At 33.8% G+C, this 18805-nt stretch overlaps 1 protein-coding gene across 4 annotated transcripts in view; it reads left to right on the top strand.

The window, feature by feature from the left end:
* The window catches only part of Odf2l (outer dense fiber of sperm tails 2 like), a 46543-nt gene that overhangs the window by 12195 nt on the left and 15543 nt on the right, over positions 1 to 18805 (top strand). For all 4 annotated transcript variants that reach the window (XM_070007518.1, XM_070007519.1, XM_070007521.1 and 1 more), the window contains 6 exons: positions 1108 to 1170; positions 1327 to 1398; positions 1935 to 2051; positions 6519 to 6704; positions 10370 to 10479; positions 11708 to 11843. In XM_070007518.1, coding sequence (XP_069863619.1) covers positions 1108 to 1170; positions 1327 to 1398; positions 1935 to 2051; positions 6519 to 6704; positions 10370 to 10479; positions 11708 to 11843 — 684 coding nt within the window. The remainder of the gene's footprint in view (positions 1 to 1107; positions 1171 to 1326; positions 1399 to 1934; positions 2052 to 6518; positions 6705 to 10369; positions 10480 to 11707; positions 11844 to 18805) is intronic.

Raw genomic sequence — 18805 nt, 5'->3', positions numbered from 1 at the left:
TATCCCCTAAGTTGTATAGTTCATTTCCAGCATAAAATCTGATTTTTTAAGGAACCTAACTCCTCACTGTCTTTGCTAATTGTTGTACTAACTTACATTCTTACTATGAAAGAATTTCCTCTTTTTCCCCCCATTCTTGCCTAATACCTTGTTATATTTTAATTTTTTGATAATTGCTATTTTTACTGGAGTGAAGCAATACTCATTATGGTCTGAATGATGAGATGTTGAGCATTTTTTTCATGTACTTGTTGGCTGTTTGTATGTCTTTTTTTTTTAGGTGAATTCACTTAGACCTATTATCCATTTTAAAATAGTTTTATATGTACATGTAAATACACTTTTATATGAAAAGAATGCATAGTTTTTTCATATGCTCAAGCAGGAGCCTGTCCATCAATGTTGGAATTTATAATTTCGCTTAATCATAAATAGCATTGCATTGAACCCATTTTGTAAATTAATTTTTTTGGGTGATTAAAAAAAAAAAACCAAAACTGCTGCTGCGTGCTGGTGACTCATGCCTGTAATCCTTGCTACTAAGGAGGCTGAGATCTGAGGATCACAGTTCAAAGCCAGAACAGGCAGGAAAATACATGAGACTCTTATCTGCAATTAACCACCAGAAAACCAAAAGTGGCGCTGTGGCTCAAGTGGTAGAACGCTAGCCTTGATCAGAAGAGCTGAGGGACAGTGCCCAGGCCCAGTGTTCAAGTCCCACAACTGCCAAAAGAAAAAATAATTCTGTTGTTGGCTTATAATTTCTGATGAATTATTTGGGATTTAGAAAATTAGTTGTATAAATTACAGGCAAGTATATTTTGGAACATACAGTCTAAACTTTCTGATAACTATTCTAGAAATTTGTACTATATGTAGTAGTTGTCCATGTATTTTGGTCTGTTTCTACGATTTGAATTCAGGGCTTGGGCACTATCCATAAGCTGTTTTGCTCAAGGCTAGCACTGAAATACTTAAATCACAGTTCTACTTCTAGCTATTTTGGTGGTTAGTTGGAGATAAGAGTCTCATGGACTTTCTTTTTTTATTTTTAATGTAGAAAAATAAAGTTTTTGTACATTGATTTAAAACCTCCTTTCTTCACAGGCAGGAGATAATTTACCCAGCATGTTGTTAAAGAACTTAACTGATAATGAAAGTGAAAATATTGTAAGTTTTTCTTTTACTTTGTATCTGTTCCTTTCTTTTCTCCCCTCCCTCCCTCTCTCCCTCCCTTTCTTCCACCCCCCTCTATTTCTCTGATTATTTGTGTGTCAGCCATTATTATTCAAGTTGTGAAATTTCTAATTCTTATATTTGCTGCAGAATCTTAAGAAGAAGGTTCTGGAAAAGGAATCGTATATTCAAGAACTTTCATGTTTATTTCAGAATGAAAAGGTTAGTAAAGTTTGAGCTTTGGACTTAACTTGTCAGATTTTCTTAATATTGACTCCCTTGTTCCTTCTTCCCATCCTGGTTCCATATCCTCAGAAATATATGCAGGAAAGGCTTTTGTTAGTTTAGATTATATGTGTATTTTATGTTGATGTATTAGATTTCTCTATATTTAAGGGTTTTAGTCAGGACAGTTGGCATAAGTTATTACAAATTAGGAACTCAGCATAAATTTGTATTGTTTTTCAGTTTGGGAACAGATTAAGGAATTTGGGTGTTTGTAAGAGAATGTTAGACCTGTCCAGAGCTGTACATAGGAGGTTAGATGGGAAGTTTTACAAAGATAATTATCAGGAAGTATTAAGTAAAATGTAGATAGTAGAGAAAATGTACTTGTATAAGAAATGCATTTGTATTTGGACAGTAATTTATATAAAGTAGACTTTGCTTTTTATCATCGTTTTAGTTTCTAAATGGGGTAAAACTAATGATATGAGAAATAAAGCAAGTAACGTTTTATTGTTTCTTCTCTTTTACAGGCTAATGCTTTGAAAGTAAACCGCTTTTCTCAGTCAGTGAAAATAGTACATGATCGACTACAGGTCCAGATTCATAAAAGGGAAGCAGAAAATGATAAATTAAAAGACAACATAAAGGTTTTAAATATTTATTCATTTTTATAGTTTAAGTGAAATTAATAAAACTGTAAAGCCCTTCCTTCATTGTGGAATGTGGTAATTATGAAAGAACTTGAGTCCTGCCATAGGACATATTTATATTAAAGGTAAATCTTAATAGAAAATTTCAAGATCTTCCTAAAATTTAGGTTCAGATCAATATATCAAATGATATCTCTTTTTAATACCAATTTAGGAAGGATTTGTAGCGATTGATTTACCTTAAATATCTTTCTCTTGATACAGTTAATTTTTCTGAGAATAATTTATAATAACTAGAAAGCAAAAGCTGAGTGCTGGTGGCTTATCCCTGTGCTTGTAGCTACTTGGTAGAGTGGGATCTGAGTATTGTGATTTGAAGCTAGCCCTGGGCAGGAAAACCCACAAGACTCTATCTCCAATTAACTACCAAAAAAGCTGGAAGTGGTAGAGTACTGGCCTTGTGCAAAAAAAGTTCAGGGATAGCACCCAGGCCCTGAGTTCAAGCCCCGGGACCGGTACAAAGCTGAAACAAAATGAGTAGGAAACAGAAATAAAGAAATAAAGCAAGAAATAAAAAATATCACAAAACACTGAAACTACTGCCAACCATCTGGCATAAATTAATCCAATTTCATTTCTGTGTCTTTAGATACATAATCTCACACATTCCTAATGGACAGGCAATAAAATTTAAAATTAATCTAGCCTTGATACTCAAATAATTGAGTAATTTCCTTTGCAACAGGACAATCAAGGGAAATATTTTGGTTTAATTGTGCTTTTGCAGTCAAAGTCAACTTTAAGGATTTGAGATGACTGCCATGTATTGAAACCTAACTGGATCCAGTGTTTTGCCAAAGGAAAAGAAGCAATATTTCTACTTTCATGGCAATGCACAGACTGAGAGCCTCTTAAGCATGAGGCCTTCTATTAGATTTTTGCTTGTTTATCCTCCTGAATCATAGTACATATCTACAACCTGTAGCACACATTTTAACACTGTGCTCAGGTTAAAATTTAGTTTTTTCTTTGACAGCATTTGCCCTTAAACAAATATATGGAAGATGTAAACATTGCCCTTTGTTCTGCTCCATGTTCTTTGAAGCACTGTCCTCTATAGATTCCCTGTGTACTTTGCATGCTGAGTGCTAATCCACTGCAGATGAAAGGTGTTTGGTAGAGCAGTGCTTAGTGATAGTGAAAGGGAATAGTGGTGAGCTAAGCTGTATGATAATCATCTACCAGTGATTAACTTACAGTTTAAATAATGTCCTCATATAGCAGTTGGGAACATTTTTAAGAATATAGTTCCTTCAATTTATAAGTGCAATATAGAAATATAGAATGTGTTTTATTTTTTGGCTGGGATTTGAACTCAGGGTCTGTTTACTAAGCTGACACTCTACCATTGAGCCAAACCTCCCACCATAGGGTCTGACTTCCCATCCAAGCTCATACCTAGACTGTAATCACCTACTTTATGATTGCTGGAATCACAGTTGCAAACTACTGTGTCCAGCTCCCTCCATGGAGGTGGAATATTGAGGACTTTTCTGCCTGAGCTGGCCTGAACTGCAATCTTCTCAATCTCAGCTTCTCACATAACTTGGATTTCTGACATAAGCCACTTGAGCCTGGCTTTTTAAAATGATTTTTAAAAGGCAATTTTAACAGCTATTATTATATTCTTTAGCATTTGGAGAAAGAACATAAGAAAGAACCCAGATATTTTGCCATGATAGTCTAATACTGAGGTCAATTGCTTTTCAAAAGTAGAAATGATTGGATAAAATGCTTTACTTATTTTTCTACTTTTTTTTTCCATATGCACTTTTAGAATTTAAAGCATTAAGTAATCAGGGGTAACAGTTTTGATTTTAGATTTTAACAATTTTACTCCATTTCTTTTTGAAAGCAAAAACACTCAGAATTGGGTTGATGGTATACGCTGGCAATCCCAGCTATGTGGGAAGCAGAGATGTTGGGATTGAGGTTAGAGTCTGCCCTCAGACAAAAAACAGTAGATTCTATTTGAAAAAGAAACTAAAAGCAAAAAGAGCTAAGATTATGACAAGTGGTAGAGTGCTTAGTGCAAGGTCTTGAGTTTAAACCCTAGCCCATTAATAAACAAACAAATAAAAATTTATATTGTAATTCTTTGAGAACTACTCCAAAGATATTTTAAACAGTTTTTTCCCAGTCTTTGAAATACAGTAGTTAGAATATTTTAAAATGCTTTTAGAAGATGGGAAGAATAATTATTTGCATGGTAGGCAACATATATATACTTGTAAACAGTAAGAGAGAGTTATTTGGCAAATGACTGAGCAGTTGTTTATTTTGAAGCTGTAAAAATAATTTGATAGTTTCAGCATACTTTTCTTTTTTTTTCTTTTTTTCTTTTTTCTTTTTTTTTTTTGTACTGGGGATCAAACTCAGGATACTCAAGTTACATCCAAGCCCTCAGCATACTTCCTGATGGTATTTGATAAGGGATTTGATAAAAAGTAGTGAGAGAATCTAATTGCCACCTTATTTTTCACACTTCTTGTGTGAATAGATAGAAGTTTAAGTGTAGCAACTACTCATGGTATGATGATGACCCCCTGTGGCTCTTTAGAGGAATAACAACTATTTATTACGGGGTATGCCTTTTTCTTTATGTTGATGTAATGTTCTACTCTTGTTTTTATGCAGTATTTATTATAAAGTTTATTATAAAATTATATACATAATTATAAATGAATTATAAAATTACATATAATTATAAATAAATTATAAAATTTATTCTTAAGGATATTTTAAAATGTGTTGCTACTTCTAATTTAGTCTACCTAATCACTCTTCAGATCAGATCTTATCTCAGACTTTTACTGTTTAAGAAGCATAACTTTTGTTGATCATAGAATTAAACAGAAAAGCTTCATCTTGCAATGTAACCCCTTTGACTTTTTGTTAAAATAACTTCCCAAGGAATTGGCGACTAAAATCCAAATTCTATGGTATTTTTCAGATTATTTTTCTTTTTTTTTTATGAATACAATATGTCTTTTTTTATCCCCCCTTCCACCAAAGTTGTAAAGTTCATTTTTCGACATAATGTCTTGTACATCTCATTATTGCAATGGGTCCACCTGTATCCCTATTTAAACAATTTGTTTTTTTTTTCCCTTCCCCAAATTATACCAACATCAAAAACAGTGAAAACTGGGGTTATACCGTGGGGGGAGGGACCATTTGAGTCCTTATCTTGGGATTCATTTCGCCTAACATCAACTTGTCTGGCCGTTTCTGCTTGTCTCAGCCATATACTAGTTATGCAAATAAGGGAAACCATCAGACCTGTGTTTCTTTGGACCTGGCTTACTTCACTTAATATGATTTTTTCCAAGTCTTTCCATTTCCTAACAAATGAGGCAATGTCATTCTTTCTGATGGAGGCATAGAATTCCATTGTGTATATTTACCACATTTTCTTGATCCATTCATTTACTGAGGGGCATCTGGGTTGGTTCCATATCTTAGTTATAGTAAATAATGCTGCAGTAAACATAATTGTGCTGGTAGCTTTATTGTGATCATTCAGGTAAATGCCCAAAAGTGTCAGATTCTTTTAAGCATTACAGTTTTAAAAATGTAAAAGCATTAAAATCTCAAGTGTTTACATCTTTAGATATCTAATACTCAAATACTTTCAATACAGAGTCTAAAATAATTTGAAATAAAAACATAAGACCTATAATTAGCATCATCCATCTACCTAGGTTAATATTCAGTCTTTCATACTGCAAAGATATTTGTCAAATAAATCATCCTGCCAATGATGATTGACATAATTAGTATATCATCCAACTCATTTGATTAAAGTCTATCTTGAAACATCTTTTTACCTTTATTTATATTATGGCTCTCATATTGTTAATTTATCTAAACGTGTGATCTTAGAATCACCTTTATTTTCATAATTTACTATTCATTGGGTAAAGCAACACTTAAAAATGTAACTTCCTATTAGGGCAATAATTTTAGTAAATTAAAATTTGGTAAATAAGTCTCACATCTGTATATATGCAGTTACCTGCCTTTTCTCTGAACTTTGAATGCCTATGATTTTGATCATTTTCTAGCTCATTTGAGTTTTTTAAACTAATCTTTCAAACTAGTACTATGTGTTACATTTTAGATGTGAACCAAGAAAAAAAGTCAGTACCACAGATTTAGGGAAGTTAGCATTTCTGCCTTTATCACCAATAATAATATGATAATTCATTTTAGGTAGGCTTAAATCTTTTTAATTTATAGTTTTAACTGTTCACAAAGAAACTATGCATCATTATTTTGCTTTTTATTAATCTTAGGATTAATTGTTATAATAAAATTGGTGAAAATGATATGAATGTTCTTAAAATATTGACTAAACATTACAGTTCTGAAATAATTCTTTTTTTTATACTTTTTTTTCAGAGCATAGAGAACAAAATAGCCAAATGGAATTTGCAGCTGAAAATGAATAAACAAGAGACTGTAGCAGTGAAAGAATCAAGTCGACAAACAGTCACTGCCCTGAAAAAGGCATCAAAAATTTATCAGCAAAGGTTCAAACATTTTACAGGAGATATTGAACACCTTACTTCCCAAATTAGAGACCAAGTAAGTATAGATATTCTTTTCTAAAGATAGATTTTTCCATAGTTAATGCCTTGATGTTCAATTCATAAGAATACAATTACTATTGTAGAATTTTTACTCATAATTTTGCCTTTTAACTTTTTTATTTTATTTCCATAAAATATAAAATTTGAATTATAATAACATTTCCTTGGAAACTTTATGGAAAGGAGATTTTTAGAGTATCCCATTATATGGGATACTGTACAGCCAGCCCAGTAAGGGTAAGGCAGGCTTCATTCTCTTTGTCCCTTGGAAAGTTACAGTACACATGAACATACTAAAGGCCCTGAGAGGGCATTCTTAAGCCCAGAGTAATGAGGATATTGAACTTAGAGTTTCCCACATTCACTTAACCACAGAACTCTTCTTTTATACACAAACCCACTTTTGGAAATGGTTCTGAGAAATATCAGTTTGGGAAATGCAGATTTATGTTATTAGACCATATGATTTTATTCAGTAATCCACTTCATTTAATTTCTGTAAAGCATTTAAAACCATATACTGACGTAAACACACCATATGAAAGATATCTTTGGGTATAGTTCAAAGTTGAAAAATAGACCTAGTACTTTGTTGTTTTTTGACAAATTATATTTATTCACTTACCAGCTACTAAAATATTTATTGTTTTTAATGATTCACTAGTATTCCAATACTTAAGAACTTATGTTAAGGCTTATAGAATTATTAAAGACTTTTAGAAAGGAAAGCAGACTTGCATAAAATCTTGTGCAAAACAATATTTTATAAGCACAAGAGTTAACATTTTAAGGTTCTAATATTTAACCTACACTCATAGGATTAAGCTAAATAAAAGAGTGAAGGACCAGATTCAAAGTCTGCAAGGCTGTAGACGTGGTTGAATAACTGAAAATATTGAGAGGTAAAGACTAATATTGTCATTGTCATACTTAAAGTTTTTCTATTGAAATAACTCCTGCCCCTTGTCAGTGCAGAAAAACTCCTCCACTCATTACTCCCATGATTTTACACAGAAAACTTAACCTTGCTTAAGCTTCAATTTCTTTATCTATAAAATGGGGGATAATAACACTGCTGTCTTAGGTGATAGTAAGAAAGGATAAATGAGGAAATAACACATTAAGCCACACTGCATGCATGCTTATACTACATTTATGCCATTTGTCTTCTTTTCTAGTCCTCTAGTACAGGAGTTTGTTGTTGTTTTGTCACCTATGGCTCTGACCATCATGGTTTTTTTTTTTGGTCCGGTCGTGGAGCCTGAACTCTGGGCCTGGGCGCTGTCCCTCAGCTCTTCAACAAAACGCTAGCGCTCTACCACTCGAGCCACAGTGCCACTTCCGGCTTTTTTCTTTTTGCTTATGTGGTGCTGAGGAATCAAACCCAGGGCCTCAGGCATGCAAGGCAAGCACTCTATCACTGAGCCACCTTCCCAGCCCTGACCATCATGTTTTTTCCAGCTCATCATTCTAGTTCTTTGTTTTTAATCATTCAGGTTTCTTTTGAGTTGGTATCAGAGACCTTCCCTCGCTATTTTTTAAGAAGTAATCCAACAACAATCATATCATTGTCTTAAATTTTTTTTCATAGCATTTATCACAATCTAGAAGTTACTTCATTTATGGTTTAAGTTTACATCTTCTTGTTTTGTTTACTGCTTTCTTCTATAAGCTTACAGGTAGCTGGAGTTTATCCTCTTAATCTATGAATATCATATTTAAATGTATCAGGTTCAAAATACAAACAGTTAAGAAGTAAGAAATTTTATTGAGCCATCATATAGCTCATCACACACATACATACACAATGCCTAAAATTTATAGAGACATCAGAGGGTAAGAATTTGGAAGAGTCCAAGATTGTAATTTTCTGTGCTGAAGAAGAAAGGATGAAGGGTGTCCCTGTGCTTGTAAGGATGGGTAAAAGAGGTAATGAGGATTTTGATATTACTGGTGATAACTGATCTTGATGTTAAATGTTATATATTTGTACATACAGAGAGTTATCCCATTTCTTTCTTTAAAAGTTGGGTAGATCCTAATTTTGCTCCTGATAGTATAGATTCGTTTAAATTAACAAGAAGCTGGGCACTAGTGACTTACGTCTCTAATCTTAACTATTTAGCAATCTGAAATCAGAGGATCACAATTTGAAGCAGCCTAGGTAGACAAACCTGAGAAACTCCTATCTCTCATTAATCAGAAAAGCTGGAAGTGTGACTCAAGTGGTAGCTTGAGCAAAAAAGAATCTAAGCCGGAGAATAGGCGCTGAGTTGAACACCCAGTACTGGCACAAAAATAAGTAAACAAATAAATAAATGAATAGAAAAGGTAGATCAAGGAAAACAAAAACAAGTTTTCTCTTTTAAGGTGATTTAATCTTTATCTGGTTTGTATACTTTAGGAATGTCATACAAATTAACTACCATCCTCTATATGAATTATAGGTGGTATTTGCATATCTAATATATAAATTTCTACTTTATAGGTAAAAATTTCTAAATATCTGAATTTATACCACAATATAAACTCACATTTTAAAATTTATGCCTATACATAATTCATAATTTGTATTAAAATTTTATATGAAACACAAAAATAGGATACTAGTCCACAAAAATATTTATACTTAATAACAATAAAAGGAAGTTGAGAGGAGGAAAAGACATAAAACATATTTTTGAAATGAACTAAACATTATCTTACACACAGATCTTCAATAAGTCCTTGTTCAGTGAACAAGATGAATGATGGAATGATAAAAGGACATGCCCAATAAGTGTTAATTGCCACCGGCACTGTTTATGGATTTTCTAATCTTAATTAACATGGTCTGTTGTATTCCAGTCAAGTTTTTATTTTTCCTAGTGGCTGCAGCTGTTTAGACAGATCTTCAGAGAGTGGACATTCATTAAGTGGTTGCTGTGCTCTAGCACTCACTTTTTAAGACCCTAGAAATACATCAGTGAACAAAACAGACAAAAATCCCTACTTCATGAATCCCTACTTCACATACAAGATGGATTAGTCACTGTTACCACTTCATCTCTTTGTTGACATTAACAATGTTAGAAGGTTGACAAGGATGACTTCTACAAAATAGCATGGCATCATTATAACAAAGATAAAGGCGGCATTTGAAAATAGTATGGAGTTGTGAAATTAGCATTTTCCTATGTATACTATAGAAAGCTTCTTTTTCCTCTGGTGTGGTTCTTAGTATCTTGTACATACAGAATATAAAATGAAAGCTCATCCTGTAATCCTATCTACTCAGGAGGCTGAGGCTGAGGACTGCAATTTTTGCCAGCCTGAGCAAGAAAGTCTATGAGACTTTTATCACTAATTCACACCAAAAAAGCCAGAAGTGGAGCTGTGGCTCACGTGGTAGAGGATAGTCTTGAGCAAAAAAACCTAAGAGACAACACCCAAGCCCAGAGTTTTAAGCCCTAGGACTGACACATGAAAGGAACGGCACCATGGGATGCATATAAAATGACATTAATATAGATATTTTATTAAAATTTACTTTAAGAATTTTCTATAAGAAAAGTTATATAAATTATTGGAAGATGTTTCCTTATTTAATAACATATTTGCATATGTTAAAACTAACAAAAATGACTCTATTACATGATGTGTACTTCATGTATTTTTTAGGAAGCCAAGTTGTCTGAAACAGTTTCAGCTTCCAATGCCTGGAAAAGTCGTTATGAGAAAATTGTAATTGAAAAAGCTGAATTAGAGGTTCATATTGAAACAATGAAAAAGTAAGAATGATTTTTAATCTTTGTACTGTTTAGTAAAAAGTAGTTTTAGTTTTTTCCTGTTTGAATAGTTTGAGTAGTTTGTATTATTTATGTTTGGATTTCATGTGGTAAATGTACTACTTGTGACTTTATAACTGTAAACTTTTCTTAAAATATAAAAATAGTAAGAAAAATATTTAGAGGTTTGTTGGAATTCCCATTTTGGAGTTTTGAACTTGTAGATTAGTATTTTTTTTATTGTGAAAATACTGTACAGAGGGGTTACAATTACATGGGCAAAATAATGAGTACATTTCTTATCAAGCATTGTAGCCTCCTCCTTTGTTTCCCCTTCCCATCCCTTCCCATCCTCCCCCCGCCCCCCCAGCCAAGCCCCCCCATTAGTACTTTTTTATTTCAATGTGTCGTCTGTTATTTGTAGTAAGTATGAAGACTGTCTTAAATAGAAGTGATATTTTTCAAGTAAACCTGAATGTGCAATATAAATATAAATGCCTTGAAAGTCCTAAAAATTATTATCCCTTAATTAAAGTGATTTAAAGCTATAAAGAAAACAATTGAGTTTAAATACATTTATTTAATCTTTTGAAATTAAGTGCTGATAACCAACAGACCCTTAATACCTATTTTAAATGTTTTATTTTCAGTGTATTATGTTCACTTTTATCATTTAAAAATGTGTAAATGAAGGTGACTTAAATACAAGTTACATATAACTAAAGATTAGTTGCTGTTGTCTTACTTAATCTTTTTTTTGTTGTTGTTGTTGGTCATGGGGCTTGGGTGCTGTCCCTATACTCTTCAGCTCAAGCGACTCACAGTGCCACTTCTGGTTTTCTAGTGGTTTATTGGAGATAAAAGTCTCACAGACTTTCCTGCCCAGGCTGACTTTGAACTGTGATCCTCAGTTGATCTTTTTCTTTAAACTTGTTTCTAAAATTGTGTGTGCATGAGGAAAACAGACATGTAGACTTGGTGGCTAATAGGTCAGATATTCCATCATTTAGCAAAGAGATTATTTGTATAATCAGTGGATATTTCAAGCTACTCTGATGGTAACCTTATAGATTCCTTCTTCCAGATTCCCCTGCTCTATAAATTCTATTAACATTTTGGACTTTTCCTATATGAAATAGTGCAAATTACCAAATTGACTTAAAAATACTTAAAATGTGTTATGGGAATGAAAATTTATATAACTTCTATAAAATGTATTTACCTTATGAAGGCAAATCACTGATCTTTTAGAAGACCTGAAGAGAGTAGAAACCCAAGGGAAAGCTTCATGTGAAGGAATTCTTAGAAAACTTAACTCACTTGAATATGAAAATGAAACTCTGGATCTTGAGAATACAAAATTAAAGGTATTGTGCATGTCTGTGTGTCCATTGCTTGATGACAACTTATATAATTTAGAAATAGATGAAGAAACAGCATGTTAGAATAATGTTTTATATCAGTTTTTGTTAATGTTTCTTAACAAATCATATTATACAAATATAACATGTCTATATAATGTATTTGTACATGTATGGATTTATCTACACACTTATGTATATATAATGTATAGTTATTCACACAGATGCATCTTTAAATTGTATTTAGCAGTATAAAATGAAGCTTATGAAATTGAGTAACAATCTCAACTTAAATTATTTACTCTAATTTTAGCAGTTAAGTGAATCATTCAAAATTACATTAACTTCAACTTATAAAAGTATTGTTAGGTGTCATGGTTGCCATAGGATATAACTTCAGGCAAGGTCTGTTTGAAACTAGAAAGTATGTTCTTGGCTGCATCATAACTAGAAAGAATTTTCCAACCATGACAAATCAAAGGGGTGATTTGCTTGTATGTGTACAAGAGAAAAAAATGGGAAAGAAGTTTTTAGACTTTCTGAGATAAAAGATACTTAAGTTCTCTGTTACCCAGAATTATGCATAGTCAACATGACACTTGACTAAAGATGATGCCACCATTTCTAGTTCAAAATACTACTTTTGTAGGACAGAAAACAGAATCATGGGAAGTGGAGGTGTAGTTCAAGTGTTAAGAGTACCACCCTTAATAACAAAAACAGGTAAGAGAGCAAGACCTTGAGTTCAAGCCCCAGTACTAGCACACACACAAAAGTCTTCAGCAGGGCACTGGTGACTTTACACCTATAATTCTACCTGTCCAAGAGATCTGATATTGTGGCTAAAAGTCTCAAAAGGAAAGGCAATGAGAATCTTATCTTCAGTTTACCAGAAAAAAGTCAGAAGTAGAGCTGTGGCTCAAGAGTTAAAGTGTTAGCTTTGAGCAAAAGGACAGTTCAAGCCTCACTATTAGCACGCATATACTTAAGAAAAAAAGAAAACTATGAATTAGCTGATATGGAATGATAAATTAAATATTAGCATGTTATCAATGACATATAGTACATTTTAGAGAAACTTTTAAGCAAATGTGACTTTTTATGTTTAGTTTTACTACAGCATTCATAATTACTTAAAAGGTTATTGTAGTTGTATGGTACTTGAGATACATCTTTTTTTTTTTTTTTTGTTGGTTGTGGGGCTTGAACTCTGGGCCTGAGCGCTGTCCCTCAGCTCTTCAGCTCAAGGCTAGTGCTCTACCACTTGAGCTACAGTGCCACTTCTGGTTTTCTGGTGGTTTATTGGATATAAGAGTTTAACAGACTTTCTTGCCTGGGCTAGCTTTGAACCTCAATCCTCAGAACTCAGCCTCCTGAGTAGCAAGGATTACAGGCGTGAGCCACTGGTGCCCCGCTCGTGAGATATATCTTTAACAAGAGAAGTGTTAAGACTTTAAAGAGTGTTTTTATTTGCTTGTATGTTTTGTTTTTGCTTTATAATTGTACTTATTTCTTCCTTTGGAAAATTATTGACCATTATGTAGATGTTTTGGGAAAGTTACAATGGACGGTTTTTCATGAATCCATTTACATGAAAAAATATAAATAAATTATTACATAAAATGATTTTAATTAGAAATGATGGTGGTGTAGGCTTTAAATTTCAAAATTGTTGTTTTATTTTATTATTTTTATTTTATTATATAGGTGATATATAGAGGGGTTGTAGTTACATAAGTAAAGTAATAAGTACATTTCTTTTCGAGCAGTGTTACCCTCTCCCACATTTTCTCCCACTTTCCCTCCTCTCCCCTGCTTTCCTTTCCCCTTCTCTTCCTCCCTCCTCTCCCAAGTTGTAAAGTTAATTTCCAACATAGTGTTTAGTATTTCTGTTGTATTGGTTCACCCTTTGTCCCACTGTTTCTGTGATTCCCCTTCCCTACCCCAAGTTAGATAAAATTATAGAAGACAAAGGGTACCAAAATCAGAAACAGAGACCAAAGGAATAAACCAGAAGAGAAAATAAAAAAAAGATAAAAGAAACAACTGCAAACAGTATATTCTTTAAAAAAAAAAAAAAAAGAAAGAAAAAAACAACCACAAAAAACTCTCGTTTCCATATTGTGGGGATCATTTTGATTACCGTCATTTTATGTGGTCATTTATACATATGTATACAATAGCTGTTGTGAATGTCTGCTAGGACTATCCTAGGCATATGCTAATTATTACAAATGAGGAAAACCATTTAACCTATGTTTCTTTGAGTCTTCACTTCATATGATTTTTTTCAAGTCTTTCTGTTTCCTTACCAATTGGGCAATGTCATTCTTTCTGTTGGAAGCATAGAATTTCACATTATTTACCACATTTTCTTGATCCATTCATCTACTGAGGGGTATCTGGGTTGATTCCAAATCTAGCCATGGTAAATAATGCTGCGCATAATTGTGCCAGTAGTCTTACTGTGGCCTTGTTTGTGATTGTTTGGGTAAATGCCAGGAGTGGGATTATTGCATCATTGAGGAACTCTACGTTTAGTCTTTTGAGGAGTCTTCCAATGTGGTTGAACCAGTTTACTTTCTCAGCAACAGTGTAGTTGTGTTTCCTTTAGGCCACATCCTCACCAGCTCTGTTATTATTTGTTTTCTTAATAATGGCTGTTCTTATTGGGGTGAAGAAGAATCTCAATGTAGTTTTGATTTATATTGCTTTATGGCCAGGAATTGAACATTTCATGTGTTTATTGGTTATTCTTAGTTCCTCTCTGGAGAAGTCTCTTTTTAGTTCTTTAGCCAACTTATTAATGGGGTTGTTGTTTCTTTGAGGATTTGTTTTTGGAAGGTTTCATTTTTTGAGCTCTAAGTATATTTTAGATATGAGGCCTCTGTCTGTTGTATAGCTAGTGAAGATCTCCAATCTGTGTGTTTTCTATTTATCTTGCTAGCTAGTTCTTTGCTATGCAGAAGCTCTGCAGTTTAATACATTTCAATTTATCCAGCCTTTTTTTGATTTGTTGTGTTTCTGAATCTTTATTTAGTAAGTTCCGACCTGTATCAAGGAGCCATAATGTTTCCCCTATCCCTTCCTGTAAAATTCACTCAAGGTAAGAGCAGATTTGGAGTTGATTCTGGTGCAGGGTGATATATAAGGATCTAACTTTAGTTTTCTACATGTGTATAGACAATTCTGCTACCACTATTTGTTGAAGAGGCTGTCTTTCTTCCATCTGATTATTTTGCCTCCTTTATCAAAGATCAGGTGGCCATAGGTCTATGGGATCATTTCTGGGTCTTCAATTCTATTCTATTGGTCCTTAGGTCTGTTCATGTGCCAGTACCAAGCTGTTTTTATAACTATGGCTTTTTTTTAATGTATATTTTTTATTGTGAAAATACTGTACAGAGGGGTTACAATTACATGGATAAGATAATGAGCACATTTCTTATCAAGCATTGTAGCCTCCTGCTTTGTTTCCCCTTCCCATCCCTTCGTATCTCCCCCCTCCCCCCACTCCACTTCCTCCTCCCCCCTCTCCCCCCCCCCCCCCCCCCCCCGTCCCCACCACCAAAGTTGTAAAGTTCGTTTTTTGACATAATGAATTGTACATCTCATTGTTGCAATGGGTCCTCCTGTATCCCTGTTTTAACAATTTGTTTTTTTCCCTTCCCCTCCACATATACCAACATCATATATTAAGTATGGCTTTTTAATAAAGTTTGAAGTTTGTTATTGGTATTCCTCCTGCGCCGTTCTTCCTGCTAAAGATTGTTTTCCCTATTTGGGGTCTTTTATTATTCCATATGAATTTTGGGATTGCTTCTATTTCATTAAAGAATGTTGTTGGGATGTTGAGGATATTTGGCAGTATTGCCATTTTCACATTGTTAATCCTCCTAATCCAGGAGCATGGGAGGTTTTTACACTTCCTTAAAAAAATCAGCTTTAATTTTCTTTTTCAGATTTTTAAAGTTTTCATTGTAGAGGTCCTTTACCTATTTGCTTAAGTTAATTCCTCAGTATTTTTCTTTGAGGCTCATAATTGTTATTTTAAGATTATTCCCAGAAGAAAATTAGAGATACCTCCAAATCTCTTGTACTTTTTACTAACCTTTTCTTCTCTGCATCTCAACATCATGTACTACAGAGAAGATTTTATTTATTACAGACTTGGACATATTAGTTTCCAGTGCCCAACCTATTTTTTAAGTACGGATCTGTCTTTGAGGGAGGTGTATAATATTATACAGTACACAGTAATTAAAGATTGCTTATTATGATAGACAGCAGGTTGCCCACACTGGAAAACAAAATCCTTTCTATCTGTTGGTTTATAAAGTTGGTAACCTTTCTTAGCGTGGACAGTTTGGAGACCTTTCAGTTCCTGACTTTAAATCAGTGAGTAATGTCTGGCTCCTGCGGTTCAAGCCCAGTTTGTTCCACATGGAGAGACTTGATGAGTTCGAAGTGGAAGACTTGAAAATCATAGTCCTGTTGCTTATAGTCATTTAGGAATGAGTGGAGGAAATGGGAGGGATCTAAGTGATATATATATGACATGTGTAGCAAGATCCTGCCTCTCCGTGGCACTTATATTTTGGTATTATTATTTTGTCTAAATAGTTGATCAGTAGAGGTTTTTTAAAAAAAAAATCATAGGAAGGAAATCACTGCTTTCCTTAGTTGTTTTGTTTTGTTTTACCCATAATATTCAAGATTAGCCTTTTTTTCCAGGTAAGTTTATAAATTCATAGTAATTCAGCTAATATGAATTTCTGGGGTTTTCTTTTTAAAAGAAATCTAAGCAGGGCTTTTAATGGCTCACACCTATAATCTTAGCTACTGAGGAGACTGAAATCTGAAGATCACAGTTCAAAGCTAGCCTGAGCAGGAAAGTCCATAATACTCTTTATATCTAGTTAACCACCAGAATGCTGGGAGTGGAACTATGGCTCAAAGTGATAGAGTGCCAGCCTTGAGCACAGAAGCTCAGGACAGTGCCCAGGCCCTGAGTTCAACACCCAGGACTGGCACCCCCCCAAAAAAAAAGCCCCAAAAGAAATCTATTTATTTATTGTACATGTGCTTCTAAGTCTTTTTGTCCATAGGCTAGTATTGTCTTTTGAGGGAAGAATCTAGCTAAGTGGAACAGCCAGGATTATAATTTGCATATAGGAAGGAAACAATACTAGATACAATCATGTTTGGAGTTTATAATTACAAACTTGGTTTCCCATTTTTTTTAATTATGTAAACTTTGCTAGAATGTGGTAGACATTTCCAAGAAACAACATAATTGACTACTCTAAGGAACTGTCTTTGATGTTTCAGTGAGTTTTCTACTAGTTAAGAGTCAGCTTTATGAATATAATAAAAACCCAAATCAAGTGGAACTATATGTTTATTATTTAAGCAAACTCTAAAGTTGGTATATATTCAGAGCAGAGAGGTTATCTGCTAACTTTTCCTCTTAGCTCTGTGTCTGCCCTTGCTTATCCTCAAAATCTAGATGGCTGCTGGAGTTTCAAGCCATTATAGCCAAATTTGAAACAGAATAGAGGAGGAAAAAGAAATATTATGCCCTCCTTTTTCATCTCCTTCCCATTAAAGAAACTCTTTTACTTGTTTATACACATGACCTATGTAGCTGAAAGGAATGCTAGGGAATGTAATATATATATGGAGTTAACGTAAGCTCTAACAAATAGGAAAGTTCATTATTTTCTGTATGGTTCTATAATTTCCTGCATAGATTCCTATAATTTTCCTATTTCATTGTCCTTAAGAATTTCCTTTTGTTAGTGTTTAAATGCTTTCATTCCTTACCTTAACTTAGTGTTGAAGGGAATGTAAACTTGTTCAACAATTCTAGCATTTGGAGATTCTGGAGTTGGGAGATGCCTTAAAAAATTAAACATTGACATTGTTCAAAAAGAAATATACTGTTTATCTGATTTATTTAACCATAACCCTTCTGTACATCACCTTTATAATAACAATAAATAAAAAAGTTAAATATAGGATTATTCTGTGATCCAGCAATACTACTTCTGGGCATTTATCCAAAAGATAAATCAGGGGACAGTAAAGCCACTTGCTCAACTCTGTTCATTGCTGCACTATTAACCATTGTGTATGCCCTTCAGTGGACAAATAGATCAAGAATACACAATGGCATTTTACTCATCCTTTTATTTTTGGTGGGTCCTGGGGCTTGAACTCTGGGCTTGGGTGCTGTCCCTCAGTTCTTCAGCTCAAGGCGAGCGCTCTACCGCTTGAGCCACAGTGCCACTTCCAGTTTTCTAGTGGTTTATTGGAGATAAGAGTCTCAGGGACTTTCCTGCCCTGGCTGGCTTTTAACCGTGATAGTCAGATCTCAGCTGAGCCACCGGCTCACGGTGGCATGAGCCACCGGTGCCTGGCTTACTCATCCTTTAGGAAGAATATTATTTGCAAAGAAATGAAGGACCTGGAAAAAAATTAAGTTAATTGAAATAAGCCAGGCTCAGAGAGACAAGGAACACAGAGGAGAGAAATCATCTGTGGAAACTAGATCTAATTTATAAGTGTACAATTAGACACACACAGGTCATATGCAAGTGTATACAAACTTAGTTACATAAGCATGTTATATGGAGGGGAGAATTCAAATTGTATAATTTCTTAAAAACTAACAGTCCAACACAATGAATATTAGGAAACTGATACTTGAAAGGTGTTAAGGGAGGTCTAGAGGAGGGGTGTAAACAATTGAAGAGGAATGAGGGTAGAATGTAGATATTCAATATATATATATATATATTCAATGTATATCTTAATGAAATTAAGGCAGTGGAGAATGAGGAGTTGTGTTAGGAGGAATGGGAGAAAATGATGAAAGGAATGACATCAATCAAGACACATTGTACTCATAAACTGATTTGTTGAATGTTAGCACTTTTGAACAACTACTCAGAGATAATTAAACT

Source organism: Dipodomys merriami, unplaced genomic scaffold, assembly GCF_024711535.1.
Source record: "Dipodomys merriami isolate MVZ:Mamm:240054 unplaced genomic scaffold, mDipMer1.0.p SCAF_7, whole genome shotgun sequence".
Lineage (NCBI taxonomy): Eukaryota > Metazoa > Chordata > Mammalia > Rodentia > Heteromyidae > Dipodomys > Dipodomys merriami.
Note: the sequence above shows the minus strand (reverse complement) of the source record. Positions and strands in the feature narration are given on the sequence as shown.